The 18,603-nt window shown below is 41.3% G+C and overlaps 1 protein-coding gene across 2 annotated transcripts in view; it reads right to left on the bottom strand.

Annotated features, from left to right (window-relative positions):
* CFAP251 (cilia and flagella associated protein 251) overlaps nucleotides 1-18,332 on the bottom strand; it is a 410,814-nt gene extending 392,482 nt beyond the window's left edge. Inside the window, exon 1 of one of the 2 annotated variants that reach the window (XM_069214923.1) lies at nucleotides 18,218-18,332. Coding sequence is in view for 1 of the 2 variants with exons in the window: in XM_069214922.1 (XP_069071023.1) it covers nucleotides 8,526-8,609 (84 nt within the window). In the remaining variant the exon portion in view is untranslated. Of the gene's footprint in view, nucleotides 1-8,525; nucleotides 8,625-18,217 lie in introns of those variants that run through there. The other variant, XM_069214922.1, reaches the window with a different exon arrangement.
* Nucleotides 18,333-18,603: the final 271 nt, after the last annotated feature.

Genomic DNA, 18,603 nt, shown 5'->3' with positions numbered 1-18,603 from the left:
GCTTGGCGATTCTGGCTGGACTGTTCCTCCTGGAGCAAGATCAAGGCAGATTTGCATGTTGCTGGATCTAATCTGAGGTCATACAGCAGGGAAACAATTATGAACTGGGATGCAGCCCTGAATAATTACCAATGGCTGAGATTAAATCCAAGCATCCCACCCATCCCTTTTTTGTTCATTTCAGTGTGATGCCCTAAGTGTGCCAGGGATAACCAGATGTGCCATGCTTACTGCACCGTAGGAACCAAGCTGCACTCGACTGAAAAGGCCCAATCAGACCAAAACCAACTGCTTGTATATTGGATACATACATAGTGATTTACCCGGATGATAGTCTGATCTGTTTTGACACCCTAGAAGTACAATGATGACACATAACAGAGGTTTTCTGGACACTACAGTTAAATCCCCTTTACATCACATTGAGGAGATGCTATTTTGGCTGACTCTTTCTCTTTTGGGGGTTTTAAGTTCTCATGTGAGGGCATCAAAATGGAAGACAACAAGGTGCCAGGGGTAAAAGATTGGCATTGTGCAAACAAAGTGAATTAAATTCAATATTTCCTGGAGGTCACCAGTTTCTACAGGCCATTTCTCTGCAGTAGGAACACCCTTAGCCAAGCTCGCAAAAAGGAGTTTCATTTTTATGAGCACTTGAACACCAGGAAGTTTTAAGGCTTTAAAGAATGCCTTTCTCTCGGCTCCCGTTTGCAACATCCAGACTTTAACCTTCCTTTTATTGTAAATGTGGATGCTTCCCCAGTGCCTTTGGTGGCATTTTGTCCCAGAGACAACATAAAACTGGTATGTTGCACCCTGTGGCTTTTTTTCAGCTTACAAAAACGATGCTATTTATGAGGGGGAACTCCTGGCATTTAAGGAAATGTTCTCCCATTTAATGCTGTATCTGAAGGGTGGTTAGTGTAACGTAACTAGGCGGCCTGATCCCAAAAATCAAGACTACATTAATGAAATACACCCATGTTATACATGCCAAATGGATTCTTTTTTTAAAAAAAATTGACTATGACATCACATAGAGACCAGGTCTATATCATGTTAATGCAGATGCTCTATCTAGAAAACAACCCAGAAGATCAAATTGTTCCAAGTGTATCCACCATTTTAGCTATCCAGAGTTCAGCGGCAAAGCTGAGTGGGTTGTACAAGAAGTAAGGGTTCAACAAGCTTTAGTGGATCATGAAGAACAAGATCTAGATCCAGATCAAGATCCAGGAAGGCAGAAATATCCGAGGTCAAATATTATTATACTGTTATGTATAGCTCTTAGAGAGCCTTTATTGTATATTTCAGTTTCTAAATGTGATGACCCACTGCTATGACATAGCAACAGTTGATAAAAAAAACTGCCTATCCACTGTTGTGATGTCATAAAGGCCTTCCAGGCCAGGATGACAGGGCTCCTTAGGAGCCTGTAAGTGCAGTGCTGCTTGACTGAAACAGAAAGCACAGCTCCAGGAGGGGAAAGGAAGGCAGGAAAGATGGTAGGGGGTTGGTCTATGACGGCACGTATGTTTTTTTTTTTACTTTAGGACACGGATACTTAATAGAGGCCATGTTACGTATAGCTCCCCCTTACTCCTCTGCCACTGCTTAGCAGTTGCACGCAGGGGAAAATTATTTTGGGGGCTATATATAACATAAAATTATAAAGTGAATTACAGGAATGTTTTCACCTTGGTCGTTCCGAGTAACATCACAGACAACTCAAGCTTCACTCTAATGGTCTATTTAATGTCACTCAGAATCCATCAGTGGAAAACATCCCTGTAATTTACTGTAATTCCCTGTTACTCATCTATAATTCTATATATCTATATAATTTATGAATTCAAAGTAAAGGATTACAACAAATCTTAGAATGGAGGTATTGAACCCCGAGGGCGGACCACTCCAGCATATGAGTGGCCACAGACATACTACCATTCATAGTTCAGTGATTAAAAGTACAATAGAGCTAACTAAATTATAGAGGAGTACACTGTGTGTACTCAGGCCACGTTAAACAAAAGACCCCCAGCAGGATTGTTGCAACCTTTGCCTGCTCCTCAAACCCCAAGAGATCAAACCATGATGGCTTTCATAGTCAAATTTCCACCATCATAAGGCTTCAATATCCTTTTAGTGGTTGTAGACTCTCACTAAACTTGATCATTTTATGCTTTTGAAGGTTGTGAGAGTTCATGGATGTCCAAGAATGATTATTACTGATAAGCGAACCCAGTTTATCAGTTGTTTCTGCAACACCCTGCTGAAACAATTGGGGACAGTCAATAAGTTATCATCCACAGACAAATGGTCAAACAGAATGCCTCAGCTAAACCACTGAGCAGTAACTTTGTTGTTTCCTAATCAACAGTGCACCGGATTGTGTTCTGTGGATTCCTTCTGAAGAGTTTGAACAACAACTCCATTCATACTTTCAATGGTATTTTTTCTTTTTTTTACTTGCGCAATACATCCATGATTCTGGCCTCTAGAATTTCACAACACACAAGTTCTTCCAGTTAACAATTTGACACTTCAATTAAAACAAAAGTTCAACAGAGGACAGCCTAGACTTTGGCTCAAGCAAAACACATGTGTACATTTTTAGCAGATAAGAACAGAAGACCAGCACACGCCCATGGCTTCTAGAGGTGGCAAGAGCATGGGCAGCTTTGGTGGATTGTATGAAAGAACCAGACTCTCTATCAACAGTGGCATTTCCCAGAAACACAGATACCCAGGAACAAGATGGGAACTAAATGAATGAATATCCTTTGTACTGCTTAACATGTACTGTTAGTTCATGCTGTCTAATGTTGTGGGACTATGAATGTAGGTTAAACGTATCTCATAGACCAGGAACTGCTATGGCTGGTGAGACACTGATGCTCTTTGACACAGCAAGGTGAGGAGGGAGGACTTGTTAAGGGAGGGAAGTTGGGTGCTGGGAGAGTTATTTAAATGGTTGTAACAGAACCTCCATTATGACTTATGTGTACTGATGTGGAATCCCAATAAAATTCCGTTAAATAAGAACAGAAGACCAGCACCTGTTTTTAAAAAAAAACACTGTGTGGTTATCATCAAAATGTCTTTCCAACCTAGGGTTACATGGTAAATTTACACCAAAAAGTTAAGGCAATTGTACTGTTCAAAACCTGTTGGGAAGTGACTGTGAAGTTATATCTTTTTCGTACCTGGAAGATTCATCCTTTGGTCCATATTTCCAAAATGAAACCTGCATTAACTAAAAAGAGGCTCTCCTTCCTGTTGTAATCATTGATGGTTTGCCCAAATTTGAAGTGGAAGACATACTAGACTTCGAACTTAAGAGAGGGCAAAACCAGTATCTGGTGGGGTGAAAAGGGTATAATGTGTCGGACAGATACTTGGATCTTGAGGACTCTGTATATGCCCCTTGATTAATTAAAGCATTCTATAAAACAATTCCATCACATGCCTGCTTCTGCATCTGGTGGGATGTGGGGCGATTGGGAGGGGGAGTACCTTCGGGAATTTCTTAACCTATTCAGGTTGGGGAAGGGGCTTATATTGCAATTGATGCACTTTGCTCTTGCGCTGATGCCAACGAAAAACCAGCACTTGACAGCTGGAGCATGTTACCCATGCGGCATATGCGGGCAGGAGATACCAAGGCTCAAAAGATCCTTCTTGGTTAGAATAAATAGAGCTCATAAAGGTTGTGGGGTGCTTAGCAACATTAGTGAGTTGTAGGGCTTTGTAGCTCACACTGTTTTTCTCCCTGAGGAGGGCCGTGTGAGGGTTTGTTAGATCTTTGCCTTTCCTTAAAATCATTTGATATCCTAATTGGTCCCATTTCTACAGTTTTCCTGCTTCTTCTGTGCTTTGGGCTGTATTCAGTTGACCATGTGATTTTATTACAAGACCGGAGGCTCATATTATGCAGTCTTTTTTTGCTTTTATTTAAACAGCAGCCAAGAAGAAAACTACATTTCCCAAGAAAAGAAACTACAAAGTGACCTCACAATAAGGACAACCAATAGGACATTGAGTACAGCTACTAATACATTGACTGTGAACAATAAGACCTCTTTTCTAGCTGCTCTCAGTCAAGATAAGGACTCTAATTTCATTCAAATCATATCTTTCGTGTATTTATTTATTTATATGTATTTTTTTCTATGCAAAGCTTTATTTCATATAGGCTTTATTCTCTTTGCCCGCTCGCGCTTCCGTTCTGTTTACCTCCTTAAACGCTTCTCGCGTCTACCAACGGCTATTTTTAGCTGTTGGGGGCGCGTGTAGCCGGCGTTTCACTCCCGCTTGCGGACGCCACTCCCTTACCGCATTTAGCCTGTTTTCGACGGTTTGCCGATTCACGACGCTTTTCCTCAGCTGAAACTCCCCTAGGAGGAGTTTCTTATCCCCGTGGACAACGCAAGGCATTCTTCTGACAGGAACTCCCTGGGAGGAGTTTCCTTATACTGTTACCGCCTCCTCAGTTGCGGTAGGATCCTCCCTCTATTTTTTCACACGCCCACCCCTTCAAGGCCACTCCCTTCCTTCACATCCTGATTTTAACCCTTTAGTTGCTGGGTTAAATTTAATACCTGTTTTTTCCTCAGTAATTTTGATATTTTTTAAGTGTTTCTGTGAATTTTCATCTTTCAGTATGTCTGAAGAAGATTCTCAATTTTTCAAAGAATCCTTAAAGTCTTGCATCAAGGATTCTGTTCAGCAAGCAGTTTCTGTATCTTTGTTGGACATTTCCAAAAATGTAGAAGCCTCATTTTCCAAAATTATTTCTGCTTCTAATGTGCCTTCAGCGAAAGGCAAGAAACACGCGGCCTCCATTCCTGGGCCTTCAAAAGACGTTTCTGTTTCCTTTGGTCCTCCCATCCGGGAGGTTTCTAAATCGGGAATTCCTTCCTCCCCTATCCACGTTACCCATTTACGAGACACAGATGATGACTCTGCTAGTCACGCAGATGATTTGGACGGATCCTCGGATCCATATGTTTATGGGCCTTCGGAGAAAAGGTGCAAGATTTCTCCTATTGACGGTGGTGACGTTCACCCTGTGCCTTAGGTCTTGGTGGACCACTCGGGTGAACCTATGTTCGACCCTTCATTCATGTTTCATCCAAATTCTAAAGAGTGGTTTCCCACTGACCATGTGGCGGACTATGTCTCATTTTATTTACGCCACTCTCTGGATAAATCTACCAGAAATAAGCTGAAGTCAGAGTGTCCTCGCCCCTCCTTATCCGACAATGTCACTGCTACCCCTGTGATTGATCCAGACATGCTCATGTTTTTTACGAAGTTTGGGAAAGACCCTAAAAAAGGAGTTGACAGAGCCTGGTCTGGTTGCCAGGATAAACTTTTGGATTTAGTGGGACCTCTCACTAGAATTTTTGATATGACTGAGGAGGCCAAAATGGACCATTCCCCAATAGACCTTGTGGTCCTTTCCAATTGGGCGCAACGCGCTATCTGTATGCTTGGGAATCCAAGCACCCAATGATCTATTGAGAGAAGGAAAAGTCTCCTTTAAAAAATCGACTCGAAGCTGGCATCCTTGGCCTCCAAAGAAGAGGGCCCTTCGGCTAAAGGCTTATTATTTGCGGATTCCTTCATAAAGGAACTTTGCAAGTATGTCTCCACCTTCGCTACCCTGGACAAGGCTCATCTTTCTATTAAGAAAATGTTTTCATCACGGGTTTTCGCCAGGGCCGGCAAAGGCAGGAGTTGCTTTGCCAGCCGCTCCCTCAGAGGTCAATATCCCAACCGAGACTCCTACAACCAGCAAAGCCAGCCTGATACCTATTCAGGATACAAACCTCATTTCTATTCCCGTCGCTCAAGAGGGTATCGTAACAGAAATTATGCCAGCAAAGGAGACCAATTGTCCGGTAAGTGTTTCCAGTTCTGGCCTTCCTCCAGTAGGAGGCAGACTGGCTTTATTTCTAGATTCATGGCTGTTTCTCACATCAGATCCCTGGATAATACAATCCGTTCAAGGTTACCTTTTAGAATTTTACCAACCCCCAACTCAGTTCCTTTTTCCTCTTCCCCTTGTGTTTTCTCAAGAGCAAAGCCAACTTCTCCACAACGAGATTCAGTCTCTCCTTTCCAAGCAAGCGATAGAACCAGTTCTGTTCGACTCCTCCGGTTTTCTCAGTACCATTTTCTTGGTCCAAAAGAAAAACCAAAAGTTTTGACTTGTTCTGAATCTAAGAAAATTCAACAATTTCGTAATTTATCGACATTTCAAGATGGAGACTATCCTCCATCTCAGAGATATTTTATTACAAAACGATTGGTTGGTCAGACTGGACCTTCAGGATGCTTATCTCACAGTACCAATTCACTCCTCACACCGAAAATTCTTTCAGTTCCAATGGCAAAACTCTTTTTACCAATTCAAGGTCCTTTCTTTCTTGCTATCTTCGGCCCGTTGGTGTTTCACCAAGATTCTCAAGCCTGTAGCGGCCTTCCTTCGATCTCACGGTATCCGTCTGATCCTTTACCTAGACGACTTTCTCCTAATGGCACAAGACAAAAACCTTCTTATTGTTCAGTTACATTTTTGTCAGGATCTTTTGCTCAAGTTAGGTTTCTTTATCAATTTTCAGAAATCAGCCATAGTTCCAGCTCAAAAACTGGAATTTCTCGGTTTTCTCATAGACACAACTCTTTCAATTCTGCAATTTCCCCAGTTCAAGGGTTCTTTAATCAAGAAAGAGATTTGTCTCTCTTTATCTCTTCCTCACATCTCCCTCAGAACTTTGGCCCGTCTAGTGGGGCTCCTCGCTTCCTCAATTCAAGCTATTTTCCCAGGTCCTCTTCATCATCGTGCACTTCAACGTTTGAAGATACGTCATCTTCACAAAGGCCTCGCCTATTCCGATCCTGTGGTTCTAGATTCCGAGGCCAAAGAAGAACTTCTGTGGTGGCTAACCCACCTAGATGCCTGGAACGGGAGAACTATCTTCTCTACCGCCCCAGATCTTGTATTAGAATCCGATGCAAGTCATACTGGTTGGGGCGTAAGATGTGGTCTGTTCTCGACTGGAGGCGCATGGTCTCCAAAGGAGTCCTTCTTGCACATAAACGGTTTAGAGATGCTTGCAGGTTCCTTTGCCATCCGCTCCTTTACAAAGGACAGGGTAAGTTGCACCATTCTTCTCAGGATGGACAACTTTACCGCCGTCAGATACATCAACCATCTAGGAGGCACCAGGTCCAAGATTCTATCTTCCCTAGCAAAGCATCTCTGGGAATATTGTCTTCCTCGTCAAATATCTGTCAAAGCGGTTTACCTACCAGGCAATCTGAATACAGTCGCAGACTGGTACTCCAGACATCTTCACGATTCCAGCGATTGGCAATTCCACCCTTCAGTATTCAATCATCTTATTTCCATCTTTGGTGACATGTCCATAGATCTTTTTGCTTCTCGTCTCAATTCCCACCTTCCTTCCTTTTTCAGTTGGAGGCCGGACCCGCAGGCTCTTGCCACGGATGCTTTCCTTCAGATTTGGCCGTCATCTCTTCTGTACGCTTTTCCTCCTTTCCTTCTGATTTCCCGAGTTCTTGCACAAGCTCGCAGACAGCAATCCATTTTACTTCTCATGATTGACTTTTTGGCAAGCTCAGCCCTGGTATCCAACTCTTTTGGAATTAGCTGCAGACTGTCCGGTCTGGCTTCCTCATTTCCCCAACCTGCTGTTGGATCCCCGGGTTGACCCAGGGTCAACAACACCACTTGGTCCTCGACAATTCTTTATTCCTCATTGCTTGGAAGATTTCGGGTCGTCCTGGAGAACCCCAGGAATTTTGGAAGATGCTCTTAAGCTCATCCAACAGTCCAGAGCCCCGGGTACCTCCAGGGCCTACAAATCTGCGTGGGCCATTGGGTCCAGCTGGTGTATGGACAGGAGTTCAGATTCCTTTTCAGCTGATGTAGTGCTGGTTGTGAACTTCCTTGCTTTCTTAGCCTCCCAGGGTAAGGCCTAGCGCACTATCAACACTTACAGATCAGCCATTTCAGCCGAACATCATAGAGTCAACGGTAGACCGATTGGTGAACATCTCCTCATCTGTCAACTTTTAAAGAGAGTAAGATGTGTTTTTCCTCCATCTCCTTAATATAATATAATGTGGGATGTTAATCTAGCGTTGAAATTCTTTACTGCTTGGCTGGATAATGATTTGCTTTCTCTCAAACTACTATCAGCAAAGTTGACTATGCTTCTATGTCTGATATCTCTAAAACGTGTTTCGGATGTTAGAGCTCTGGATGTTACCTCCTTCTTCTTCTGTCCTTTTGGTGTTTCGTTTCAGGTTCGAAGACGCACTAAAACTAACCTATCATCTGTTCACTACCCATTTTTTCCCTCTCAACCCAAACTATGTGTTGGAAATTGTTTGAAGAGTTATGTGCCTCGTACTGCAGATTTCAGATCATCCTCAGCCTCCCAATTACTTGTTTCTTTTCAAAAACCCCATAAACCTGTTTCTTCTCCTACCTTAGCACGTTGGGTCAAATGGATCATGTCCTTAGCTGGGATCAATGTAGATTCTTTTGGAGCCCATTCTGCCAGAGGGGCCATGGCCTCTCTGGCTTTCTGTGCCGGGCCTCTTCACAGGATATTTTCAAGTCTGCAGACCGGTCGAATGAAAATACGTTAAAAACTTTTTACTGTAAGCCAATCTCTCATGTTTCAGACTCTGTTATTGCTAGGCTTTGAACATGCATAATATGAGCCTCCGGTCTTGCAATAAAATTGAGATTTTCCTAGCCTTGGTGTCAGAAAGGCTAGATTTTAATAAAGACACGGAGGCTAGTATTATCCCACCACCTGATTAACCCTTCCCTGTTCCTTTATTGTAGTTCCAACTCCCTCTTCTGGCGTTGGCTCCTCCTAATCAACTTGTGATTCTTCCATCAAGACAGGATCCTTTCTTCAACGCTTCACCTTCCTGTGCTCAAGTCTACGCTCGCCAGCTCCAGTATTGTTTGATTGACTTTTTCACTGCAATGACCATTTTATATACAGTTTTGTTCATTACTTATTCTCCTCTTTAATTCTTGCATCAAGAAAAGAGGTCTTACTGTTCGCAGTCAATGTATTAGTAGTTGTACTCGATGTCCTATTGGTTGTCCTTATTGTGAGGTCACTTTGTAGTTTCTTTTCTTGGGAAATGTAGTTTTCTTCTTGGCTGCTGTTTAAATAAAAGCAAGAAAAGACTGCATAATACTCGCCTCTGTGTCTTTAATAAAATCTAGCCTTTCTGACACCAAGGCTAGGAAAATGTCAATTGTTTAATACCTTTTTCGTGAACAAGCTAGTAAGCCTGGTCATTTATCATTTTTAAATCCTATACATAAGCATTTACTTTTCATGGGCATGCTAGTAAGAGTTCCTTTTGTTTATTACAGAAACTAACTGTATGTCTTCGTAAGAGCTAACAAAACTTCATGAGGCAACAAACTGTATTGGTCCTCTTTGGAACAGTTTCATGTTTTTCTTCCGTAATTCCCCACTCACCCCTGAGTGACATTCCTCAGTAGTTTCTAAAACTAAGAGGGTATCTTTGGGAAGGTTTTCCACTTTCAGACTTCATACTTGTATCCTTTGATGGTTTTACACCTTTACCACTACCCAACATATCTGTGATATCCAAAAATTGGCTTTCATCAGACATCCAGCAGCACTACCTGGTCAACAGCACACAACGTCACATGCCAAACAGAACAATTTCCTCCTTTGGCAGACCCATCCATTCAAAAAGTAATATCAAAAGGTAATTGTAGTAAACAATCCACCAGACTGAATACCAATTTCAGGGTTTATTTAGATAATATCCAATCTACGTCCAGCCGTTACAATCTCCCCAGCGCGAATGCCTCCTCACTCCCCCGCGCTCCTCGTTCCCCATTCCACATTCCACAATCCACATTCCACCCGTGATTACACTTGCTCATGTAACACACTTTCCCTCTTTAAACAAAAACAAATAATTAGCATAAATGTACATATGACAACCAAATGATGAACAAATATAACTAAAAACAATATCAACATAATGCAATAAAAACATTCTAACACAATGCAATACAACATTGTAAAAAGAGTTCACTTTTCCTATTGTTCTCTTTGTTACTAAACAAAATCTTTGAACTTGGTAGGTTGGCCCTTGTCCTGGAATTGGACTTTACTCATGATGCAACTGAGGTATCCCCCATAGCAACATTAACATCACTATCACATAACTGCATCGACTCTCCCTCTCCAGATCCATCCTCCACAACCCCCTGTTGATCACAACCAATCCCTCCATTCCTGTATTCCCCAGACTGCATACCATTATGAAACTTAATCCATGGATGTATTGCATAATTCTTGTCCTGGCATTTACCATTCCATGCACACTTAGCTAATCTATTCACATTCCAGACTTTGCCATCCTGCGTAACAACACTATTCCTGAAAACTTTTATCACTTTCAAAGCCTCTCCAAACTTAGCCACCCCTTTCACCATGAAACCAGGTTCACGCACCTTCACCCAATCACCCACCTCAAAACTAGGTTCTTTCACTTTCCACTTATCATCATACCTCTTCTTGAAATATTCTTGTTTTCTCCTTACCCTTTCTCTGACTTCTTCTACTGAAACTACCTCCCAATCTTTACTCTGCTTCTTCTTAAACCACCATGGGCACAATTTAGACACAGGATGTCTGCCTTTAAGTAATTTGAACGGACTCACCTCTGTAGTACTTTGCGGATTAATACGATAATACCACAACTTCTCCCTCAATTTCTCTTTCCACAAACCACCAAATCCACGCGCCCAGAAAATACTATCCTTAAGAACTCGATTGAACCTCTCTACTTGACCATTACCTTTAGGATCATATAAAAGGAGTAGTTATATGTTTGATGTTACTGTATTTAAATTTTTTTTGCATCTCACCAGAAGTTAACTGGACACCATTGTCCGAGATCAAAATTTCTGGATAACCTTCCCTCGCAAACACCTCTTTAAAAAATTCAACGATAGTTGCTGATGTCACCTGGGCAACCAATTTCACCTCTGGCCATTTAGAAAAATAATCTATCAATACCAAAGCATAACGTGTATCTGTTGGAAGGGAAGAAAATGGGCCCAAAATGTCAAATCCCAATTTCTGCCATGGAGAATTCGGCCAGGGAACAGGAATCAGGGGAGCAGGCACAGTCTTCAACATTTTCTCTGCATTAACACACACGCAACACTCCCTCACTACCCTGTCCACCATTTTATCCAGCCCTGGCCACCAAAAACAAGTGCGAATCAATCTTTTCATGGATGACATTCCTGGATGTCCCTCATGTGCCAATCTCAAAATCACTTCTTGCATTCCCTTGGGAGGGATGCATTTCCCATTCTTAAACAACAATTCATTCTCTATATCCAACTCATCTTTAACCTTACTAAACGGCTCTATTTCAGCAGATACATTACTCCGCCGTGGCCAACCATCTCTGACATATTTCTTAACTTCCTGGAGTACTAGGTCCTCTTGACTACATCTGATCCATTCATTCTCTTCTATACAACCAAATTCAGCAGACATATAACCAGACACAGCAGATACAATGTCACACTCCAAAATACCCTCAAAACCTTCTCTCTCATTTTGCGGAAGGCGCGATAAACAATCCGCAACAGCATTGTTTTTTCCTGGCACATATTCAATCTTAAAACAATACTCCTGCAACCTGGAGACTAATCTGGCAATACGGGCAGTAGCATTCCAGCCTCCACCTGGAGATAAAATCCCAACCAAAGGCTTGTGGTCTGTTTGCAGAATAAATTTAGACCCCCAGATATAGTCCCGGAAATGTTCAACAGCCCAAATGCACGCTAACAATTCTTTTTCAATCACTGCATACCTTCTCTATGCCTCAGTCAGAGTATGAGAGGCAAAGGTAACATTCCATTTGTCCTTCCCACACAACTGAGACAAAACCCCACCGATCCCATACATGCTTGCGTCCACTTTTACAATGCATTGTGCCCCCACACAGAAAGGCTTCAAAGTAGGTGCCTCAACAATTTCCTTTTTGATCATCTCGAATGCATCACTTTGTTTATCTGTCCAAGCATACTGAACGCCTTTGCGTGTAAGTTCCCTCAAAGGTTCCATTTTGGAAGCAAAATTCTTGATAAATTTGCTATAATATTCACACAAACCGGTGAAAGATAATAACTTCTCCCGATTGTCAGGAGCAGGAGCATTGACAATTGCTTCAACAAGAGAACGTTTGGGAACCACCCCTTCACTTGAAATGGTGTGACCTAAGTACTCAACAGATTTTTTTTAAAAATTGCATTTCTTCTCCTTCAAGGTTAAACCATTCATACTCAGTACTTTACACACATTCTCTACATGCTGTTCATGTTCTCTCTCATCCTTCGAGAAGATTAAAACGTCGTCTTGAAAACATTTCACGTATTTGTCCATGTCCTTAAAAAGATGAAACATCGCTCTCTGGAAGACAGACGCAGCTGATGCCAAGCCAAAAGGCATCCTTCTAAACTGGTATAAGCCTTGCGGGGTGATAAACGCTGTTAAATGTCTAGAGTCTTCCGTTAATTCAATTTGATGGTACGCTGATCTCAAATCCAATGTGGAAAAGATTTTCGCCCCTTCCAACATACTAATAACTTCATTGATCTTAGGAAAGGGATGACAATTCACAACAATGTGGGCATTTACAGCTCTCAGATCAACACACAGTCTCAAAGTTTTGTCTAACTTCCGTGCCAAAACAATCGGAGAAACCCACTCGGAGGATTCAATCTCCTCTATCACACCTTCATTCACCATTTCAGATAATATCTGTTTTAACTCTTCTCTTACACTGATGGGAACATTCCTAAGTTTCTGTATCACAGGTTTAGCATAAGCTTTAACTTTAATTCTGTGGCTATAATTGGCTAATTTGCCCAATTTACTAGTGAAAACTTGTGGAAATTTAGACGCTATCCACTCAGTTGCTTCCTTTGACTCTACCACTAAGACAGGCTCGCTACATCGGGGGTTCAATATTATCCCCAGTTTGCCTTGGTCTCTCCATCCCAAGACATTCACACCTTTAGCCGCAACATACAATTTAATGCTCGCACATCTCTCTTTAAAATTGATTACTGTATCAACAAAACCAATCAACTCAATAGTACCCCCTTCAAAACTTTCCGCAATAATATCAGACTCTTTCAAATCTCTCCTCTCCCAAACCCCATCAAAAACTTGTTTAAAACAATCCAGTGTGACAATAGTCCAAGGCGACCCTGAATCTGCCATTAATTCCAATTTCCTTCCAGCAACTAGCACTTCGCATCTTGGTTGACCTAAACGTACATACCCAACTTCATCTCCTTGCTTAAGCGACAACACCATGCCTCTGCACTCGCCACCAGACTCATGACACTCTTCACCATCTTTCTTAATACTCACACACGCCATCTTTCCTTTGGTAACATAGGGCCAGATGTAGCAAAATGCTAATTTGCGACTTGCAAATTGCGAGTCCCTGCGACTCGCAATTTGCAACTCGCAAAGAATGCAGTACGGTGTCTCAGACACCGACTGCGACTCGCTATAGGGTCGCAATGACCACCTCATTAATATTCATGAGGTGGGTCGCTAATTGCGGCCCCATAGCGAGTCTAGGCACTCGCGAACATGGAGGCCTGCTGTCGTCAGCAGACCTCCATGTTCGTGACTGCTTTCAATAAAGCAGTTTTTTTTTTTTTTTAAGTGTAGCCCGTTTTCCTTAAAGGAAAACGAGCTGCACTTAAAAAAAAAAACGAAACCTTTAGTTTCGGTATTTTTTCAGGGCAGGGAGTGGTCCCTTGGACCACTCCCTGCCCTGAAAAAATATTTGTGGGTCCATTCACAAAGTGGAAGGGGTCCCATAGGGACCCCTTCCAATTTGCGAGTGGGTTACCATCCACTTCAAGTGGATGGTAACTGCGACTCTATTTGCGACCGCATATGCGGTCGCAAATGGAATTGCATTCCACTCCGAATCGCAAATAGGAAGGGAACACCCCTTCCTATTTGCGATTCTGAAATGCATATTGCGAGTCGGTACCGACTCGCAATATGCATTTCTGCATTGGGAAACGCGAATAGCGAGTCGCAAACGGCAATTTGTGCCGTTTGCGACTCGCTATTTGTTTCCTACATCTGGCCCAAAGTTACCTTTTTTTACATCTTTGCATACCCGAGCAAAATGTCCCAACCTTCCACACTTCATGCACTCTTTTCCAATCGCTGGACACTGAGGTGATGATGCTAGATGGTTCAAGCTACCACAACGGAAACAGGAAGGTTTATCCATCCTGTCATGTTTCCCATATTTCTTCCCTGTTGTAGTATGCTTGACAGAAGAATTACCACTCACCAATGCACCCACCACCTCAGATTCTAAACATTTGACTTTATCAGCATCTTGTACTGTTCTCATCCATTGCTCGGATTGCTCTAGAGCCTTTGCAGTAGAAATTACATCCTGTAATTTAGGGTCTCCCATAACCCACAGATGCTCTTGGATTTTCCTACTCTTGACATGCACTATAACTTGATCCCTGATCATCTCATCAGTCATAGCTCCAAAATTGCAATGTACAGATAATCCACGCAGTGCTGTAAGGAACTCATCAAATGTTTCTTCTGAATGCTGTACCCTTGTGTAAAACTTGAATCTATTTAATGCTAGACTTGCAGTAGGTTTGAACCTCTTCTCCAATCTCATAAGCGCCTCTTGAAAGACGTCCACCCCACCATCTGCCTGATCTTGTAATGGTATAGGGGGTAAAGTTCTGAAGACCATTTGCCCCTCAGAACCCAAACAATGCAATAAAATATTTTTCTTCCTTTCCTGTGACATGTCGTCATCATCAATAGCTTTCATGTAGGTTAAGAACTCCTCCTTCCACCTAGACCAGTGCATTGGTGGATCACCCTTGCTCTGTAAAAATTTAGCTGGTGGTTCAAACTGCATTCCTCTCCTTATTTACAATGAGAGAAGAGAAAAATAACACAAAAAGAAAAGAAAACCAATGCAACCACTTGGAGACAAGCAATCAAAATATGTATCTGTTTCCACCAATTATTCTTCCTTGAAAGTCTGTATTTCCAAAAGGAACTGAACTTTAGTCCCTTTTTAGTATCAACACAAATGTTTATTAGTCCTTCCTCACTGACACTGAACGAAACAAAGTCCTTTCTCAATATCCACACCTCGGAAACAGGCTCCGCCCAAAACGAAATCAAAGGGCAGGATATGCAGTCAGATTCGAGCTGAAATGTGGTACACAGGTAAGAAACAGTCCCCCATACAGGTAAATAGAAAAATAAATCACGCGTGGACCTCAAAACCCTTCCGAGCTTGAAGATTCGAGTAGGCCTCCAGGCATAACAACACAGAACCAGGGTCACACGGCGCGTCGTTTAAAATTGTGCTGCGCGAGTATTCACAACAGCTTTTACTAAAAAACGAAGGCAAAGAAAGTTGAAAAAAACCAAGTAACAATAGTAAAAATGTCAAACTTGCAAAAGAACGTCCCCCTTTACCGCCGAATACAATTCTCAAGTCAGTTTTCCTTTCACAATGCACTCGGCTCCTCGTTCCTCAGAGAATACAGCTTTCTCTGTGTTGCTCAGCAGTGCTGCTTGATAGTTTACGCGTGGTTAACGTAGAACTCGTCGCCAACATGTAGTAAACAATCCACCAGACTGAATACCAATTTCAGGGTTTATTTAGATAATATCCAATCTATGTCCAGCCGTTACAATCTCCCCAGCGCGAATGCCTCCTCACTCCCCCGCGCTCCTCGTTCCCCATTCCACATTCCACAATCCACATTCCACCCGTGATTACACTTGCTCATGTAACAGTAATACTTCAGTTTAACCTCGATGGCTTCAATAATGCTATTAAATCACACGATCTAAGGCATAAAAATGTTGTTTGCAAATATGTTTACCACATCCATATAATAGATCATTCCCACTTAAGTACATTTTATAAGTTCATTATCAAAGTTATTTTACCAAGTTGCTTGCTGTATTAACTCCTAAACCTTATCTCCCCTCATTCACACACTCATACATCTTGCCAGATAAAAACAGTGGCTCCACTACAATACTAAACATCCCCAAACCACAGTGTGCATCATATCCTATTACATTAGCCATTATAACACTGGTTGTCTAGATCCACTGAACCAAAAATACAAACAGGTCCATCTTCAATAGAAGCATCAAATTACAATACTTTATTTACAGCAGGGTTCTCTAGATCATAGTAAATACCAGTAAATACCATTATTTAAATTCTATTTCTGCCATAGATCACAAATTGTAAATTATAAATCATAAAAGGTAAATCAGCCTTGTGACTGACACTGAATCTATACCAACATCACTTCCAGGTGACATACAATAAAGGAAGTGACCACCACCAAATAATGTGTCTCTACACTCACTGAAAACAAACCGATGTTTACAAAGAAAAACAAAGAGATAGGTTTCCAATCTGTTTACTTAAATCTTCACATATCCTTCAGGGCACCTAGCAAGAACAAAGAACAACCTAGGGTCATAATTGTTACTCACCAATTAAACTAGAAAGACAATTATCTATTCACCTTTTATCTCTCCTCATTCTTGTAAAACTCATTTTCATCATTTGTATTTCCAAGTAGATTCTATATGTACCTGTTCCACTGTATACACTGACGAACTACATGCCGCTCTACGTAGTCAATTAGGCCACAAGCTTACCACTTTAAATGAGATCCCGATTTTCAAACTCAAAGCTTTGTGATGTGAAAGATTTACTCTTTTTGAGTGGTAGTGCAAAGAGTTAACAATTGGGCTGTGAAGTGTGCGCTTTTAATTGTAAATGCATTTATATCACGCTTAATGCACCAGGAGATGTTGAAGGAACAGTAGTGCAAAAAAATTGCATTACGTACACTCTGGGTTTTACTAAAATCTATATTTTGGAAGCACCATTTTATCTTGAACATTTTGCGCATTTTGTAGCAGTCTGTCTTATACCGTGTGTAATGCAAGTTTTAAATAATTAATTACATATTCACAGTGCTTTCGGTCACAGGTTTTGACTTGGTAGCACTGCAAATAAACAAGTAAAATTTCTCCAGTGCACCAACCAAGACTTAATTCCGTGGCTATCTGGTTTCACATAGACCTCTGCAGTGCCTTAACTAATAGAGGTTACATAATGTACTATAGTGCATTTCCCAATGAGTAACAACTTTTTTTAATTTATTTTCCATTTAACCTGCATGTTATTTTCTATATAGCTACCACCTGACGGTGAAAGACCAAAAAAAACTTTTTTTTTTTTTTTTTTTTTTAGCCACACCTTTGACTCCGCCCCACACTCAATGGGCCTGCCCATTGAGACTTTTTGACCGCTTTTGAAAATCCACTTAAAAGTTTAATAGTGAGTACCATGGCCAAATACACGATTTAGGTATACATGCTTTCAACTTCTATTTGTTTTTTTTTCAGTTCATGTTTCATTTTATATCATTTTCCGTTTTTCGTTTACTTTCGTTAATAATGAATTGTCTGGCTGGTAACGTTCTTAATTCTGCATGATTTGTTCTACTTGTATGATCCATTGGACTGAAGCAAATAAATCCGTAATTTAATGTTCACCGAGCTCTCAAGTATCTTAGTTTAATGCATCAGTTGTTTATCCAGTCCAGGTTTATTCTCTGCTTTTTTAGAGAATTGTAGTTCTGCTTTTAACGGAATTAGTGAGACTAAAAATGTTACTGGGCTAAAGTCACTCATGTTTGAACTGGTACGTGAAGCAGGCTCTGTGTTCATGACTTATTTGCTTGTTTTTTATGGCACTTCTTGTAAAAAGCCAGCCCTTTTATTCAGAACTACGTTTCGAGAAAGCAAATCAGAATATTTTGTGCTAGGTTTGTATGGGATAGATTTTTACAGCTAAATTAAATTATTCTGTTGATATCGCAATATTGGAAAAAAATATTTTTACGCAACACAGGATTCCCAATGATGCCTACAAATGATATTGGAAGACAAATTATGAGTTGTGTTTCATACACAGATAAACTGTTGAACGGGTTAATTCGCCTATTCTCACTCACACTCACCTGTTCAGAATGGACCCTGAGGACGACCAGACAAGTCACTGCCGCTGCCAGCTAAAGCAGCGTTGTCGTGGTAACTGTTTGTATGCAATCCCGTTCCCATGACATCAAACGACCTTCACGGCACTGTTCGCGCTGCACAGCATGGCATGGAAACAAACGATGGGCAGCAAAGCTCAACTATCAAGGCTGCCATCTTTAAGTAGTCGTGTTTTCGATCGGTGACAGAATAGACTATATCTGTTGAAAATGGTATCAGCGAAATCATATAAGGAGGGGTTGTACTACCCGGATATATATTTATAATATTCTATAATTCACAAACATAAAAGCATATATGTATAGTCTAGTAAGGTAATAATTAAACAACCTTTGAGTGAACACGTTTA

This window comes from Pleurodeles waltl, chromosome 11, assembly GCF_031143425.1.
Source record: "Pleurodeles waltl isolate 20211129_DDA chromosome 11, aPleWal1.hap1.20221129, whole genome shotgun sequence".
Classification (NCBI taxonomy): Eukaryota; Metazoa; Chordata; class Amphibia; order Caudata; family Salamandridae; genus Pleurodeles; species Pleurodeles waltl.
This window is presented reverse-complemented; position numbering and strand designations above follow the sequence as displayed.